This window comes from Megalobrama amblycephala, linkage group LG16, assembly GCF_018812025.1.
Source record: "Megalobrama amblycephala isolate DHTTF-2021 linkage group LG16, ASM1881202v1, whole genome shotgun sequence".
Lineage (NCBI taxonomy): Eukaryota > Metazoa > Chordata > Actinopteri > Cypriniformes > Xenocyprididae > Megalobrama > Megalobrama amblycephala.
In genome coordinates, this window is record NC_063059.1 from 8,797,016 (window position 1) to 8,801,170 (window position 4,155).

Below are 4,155 nucleotides of genomic sequence, written 5' to 3' on the forward strand. Positions count from 1 at the left end.
GAACAGATTAGTAATTCACAATATAAAAAACATAAATCACAATTACATGTTGTTTCTAATTTAAAAGTTAACTAATGGTCTGTTAGGCATAATATAAATGCAATATAAGATGAATTAAACTTCTAAACAAACAATGAACAAAAGCATTATTTTAATGTAAGTGTAATCGTTTCTGAAACCGTAAAGAGGATGTAATATGTATTGCTACTGAGCATGCCGAGTGTGAGGGTGTGTGTGTGTGAGTGCTACGTTTGTAGGCGAGTGTGTGGGTGGAAAGTTGTGTTCGAGAGCTGAGGGTGTTCTTTCCCCTTTCAAACCAACCTCTGTTCCTAGACCTGCTTGTTAACTGACATCACTGGAGTTTCCCCCATCTGCAGTGTTTATAAACTGCACTGACCAGCAGATAACTTCATTTTACAAACTCACACAATAAGGAACAGATCTCAGAGAACTAACGGCAGCTAACAGCATGGTGAAATACGAAACGACATTAGATCTGGAAGCCGGCGTAGGGGGAGTTTATCAGACAACGGTGGCACCTGTACCAGTGAAGTCCTCCAAAAGCTGGATATGGAAGACAGTCGTTGTAATCGCTTTTCTCGGCCTGTGCGCCACAGCAGCGGTTTTCTTCGCCTGGCATATGACGGTAAGATTGAAACTTCAGTGTGAGATGAGACATTATTCAAGTGCATTACACTGTGACCTTATTTCAAATGAGTCATTAATAAGCAACATTTGCCATTTCTTTCACAGAAACCAATCCAAGGAGATATTCCATTCTTTTCAGAGAAACAAATCAGTACACCATCAGGTAAACAACATTCCTAGCATTCCATCTCTGTTAGCACTTTTCAAAGCTAAATCTGTCTTTATGAGCAACTATTTTACGAGGTGTATGAATTCGTATGATGTGATTTGTATGGAAACGAACGATTTTTAAACCCTGTCAGAGGGGCGAAAGCAGATACGAATTAAATCGTACAAATTAGCCATCTGTTCGCCAAAATGTAAAAATAGTAATTGCTATAAAATGTTCTTTTTACATCAGTGTTTTGCTTTTCTAGTTATTTTACACTTTAATTAGCTTCTGTTGTTAGATTCAGACTGTGAAACTGACCCCAATCCCCTTTTCTACAGAGCACGGAAAAACGCTAATGCAGATCGCTGAGAAAACAAAGGCAGCCATTCATTTGCATGGTGAGTCTCAAACTATCTTTGACCTTCTCTGTGCACCGGTCTCATACACGTCATAGGTTATCTCATTTCAAGGGACTGAATTGAGTATTCTTAGTCAAGATCATCTTTATCAGATACTCAAAAATCTGAGATTTCTAAAAGGCATTTGTTGGCGTAGAGCTGCTAAATGGCCTTTCGGGTTGCAACAAAGACTGAATGCTTAATCAAACATTAGCTAATGTGGATTTCCTAGTCTGGTGGAAATTTATCTAAATACAGTAAAATAGAGCTTCCTCACACATATTTACTTTGCCAAGAGGTGGGGACACTCCAATAAAATGTATGATTACTACATTGCATGCTCTACTGAACATAAAGACCGTGATCATTAACCCAAACACCCAAAAAACCTGAAACAGGCTCACTTCAACACTAGTTTATGATCTAAGATTTTAAGATAATATATTAAACACAGGTAGATTTCTCACAGGAAAGAATTTGAATGTTGTTTTCACCATTTTGATACATTCTAAGTGCCACCTTCTCACACATTTATCTTCTCCATACCCAGGTCAGCATGAAGGCAGCACAAATGAATCACTGAAATGGGTCACCGGCGTGGATCAGTCATTTGAACAGGGCGGTCTTAAGCTGGAAAATAACAAGATTCACATTCCTGCCGACGGCCTTTACTTTGTGTACAGCCAGGTGTCCTATGCCATACAGTGCAATATGGACGAAAGCGACAACGGTCCGGCTCAGAACTTCCTCAGCCACAGCATCTGGCGTCATACGGACGCAGTGGTCGAGCCGATGCCTATACAGAGCTCTGTTCACTCCGTCTGCCAATCACACGAGGACGAGAAGACCACCTACAGCACCGCCTACCTCGGTGCCGTCTTTCAGCTAATGGAGGGTGATAGGTTGTCAACCAAAACCAGCCGTGTAGGCAAACGTTGAGGAAAATTATGCCAAAACATTCTTTGGGGTGTTTGCATTGTGATTTATTAGCCACATGAGTCGAGTGGCACTGGTACAAAGACAAGTGTTTTATGTTAAAACACAGAAAGTATGTTCTCAGGGCATTTGCTTTATTTGTTGTTTGACTAATGATGGAAGTCAATATTGCATCATGAAAATTATGTTTGGGTTCTAAAACACATTAGATGCAGTGAGAGCCATGCACTGAATACCATGTACTCAGTCATGAGCACTATAGCAAGGGCACTACACCTCGTATACTTATTTTAAGCTAATGTGATGTTCATTATCTTGCAGATTTCGTTGTAGAAATAGCAAGGATGTTCAAAATAATTTTTTCTAATTTGTGGATTATAGAATTATTTATAACTTTTGAGTGTATTTAAAGTATTTTACTGTGTTATTTATATTTATATATTTATTAATGATTTAATGTGCTATCATGGAAAATGGATGTGTTGAAATTGCTTGTTGAAACTCATCTGTGATTCTGACATTTTAATGGTGAATAAACAAGAAGTATTACTGCAATACACTTGACTCGTCTCATTCCACTCAAAAAGAAGAAGCAGCTTGTGACAGGTCATATGAACACAATGGGGAATTTTTGTATTCCAGTACGTGACTCGTGGTTCTTTATCCTCCTGAAGTCTGACTTCCTTTTATTTGCCAAAAATGAGGTCACTGCTTCTTTCATGAATGTTTGCTGCTTTCTCACAGGTGCGATTAGAAAAAAGCCCAGAGCACTGAATTAACAGAATTGCATCACTCTCCGGTTACTCTCGTGAAGGGTGGAGATCTCACACTTTAGTGCAACAATGTAACTGTGAATTCCAGGGAGTTCTTTGATCTGAAAGGCCGTGTACTGAAAAGACTCTGATATGTGTCTAAAAACTACTATTTAAAATCCAAAATGAAATAGTTTAGTTGCCTCTACAGGCAACTATATATATATATATATATATATGTATACAGGATGCGATTTGTAGGGGGGGACGAGGGGGATTTCCCACCTTCTGGTCTATGTATCCCTGCCTCTGCTGAATTATTTTTATCCCCCCCGGGTGATGCTACTCCACAAGCCACCAACAGAGCATATAAAATACCAAAAATAAAAATCTTTTTTTAAAACATCGGCAAGTAAAACGCTGCATTTATATAGAAATATCTCTTTACGACCGCAACAAACGGGACACTTTTTAGACACGCATTGTGACTTCGCCTCAGCGCCAGGCGCAAGTCAAACGAGCGCGTAAAAGGTGCAGGTGACGACGAGGGAGCTTCAGTTCAGTGTTGCCAGATTGGAAATGTCCAAGTATCGTACCAGAAGCTCAGAATTATCGTATTTAGAAGAAAATTATCGTTTTATAAGTTATAAGTATCGTCGTAAGTTTTTAGTATAGGTAAATTAATTAATAACTAAAGATTTTTACAACGGAATGAATCCAATACCGAACCTACTTAAGCTGGAAACTCACACTATTTTAGCTGCTGTACTACCAAAATTATGTTCCCTCTATGTAAAGCTATACTTTGACACAATCTGCATTGTAAAAAGCGCTATATAAATAAAGGTGACTTGACGTGTCAAACGTACAGAATACAGCTATTTATCTAGACCAACAACTTTTTGACATGACCTGCAAATTACCACAATAGATAAATAACTAGGCTTACCTCAGTGGGAAACAACTGACCTAAAAGCGCTGCAGCAGGAAGGTTAACATCTGCTCGAGAGAGAGTCATTCTGTCATTCTCCACGATGATTGGCCGAGAAGACGTATCATGAGATGGTAGACATGCCTAACAACGTTCACGTTGTCCTTACAATCATGACGTAGAGGATCTACAGCTAGATAAATGAGTATAAACCGATTATAACGACCATCATTTGAAGTGTCACAAAATTCTGAAATTATCGTACATTATGGGATTATTTTCATTATTGATCGTACATTGTACAGAGGTCAAAATTATCATACAAATACGATAATTATC

General features: G+C 38.6%; 1 protein-coding gene across 1 annotated transcript; it reads left to right on the top strand.

The window, feature by feature from the left end:
* The first annotated feature begins 334 nt into the window (after window positions 1–334).
* On the top strand, window positions 335–2,688 carry tnfb (tumor necrosis factor b (TNF superfamily, member 2)). Its single transcript, XM_048159833.1, has 4 exons — window positions 335–646; window positions 754–811; window positions 1,138–1,197; window positions 1,748–2,688. The coding sequence occupies exons 1-4, from the start codon at window positions 470–472 to the stop codon at window positions 2,134–2,136; spliced, it is 684 nt and encodes a 227-aa protein (XP_048015790.1). The 5' UTR covers window positions 335–469; the 3' UTR covers window positions 2,137–2,688.
* Window positions 2,689–4,155: the final 1,467 nt, after the last annotated feature.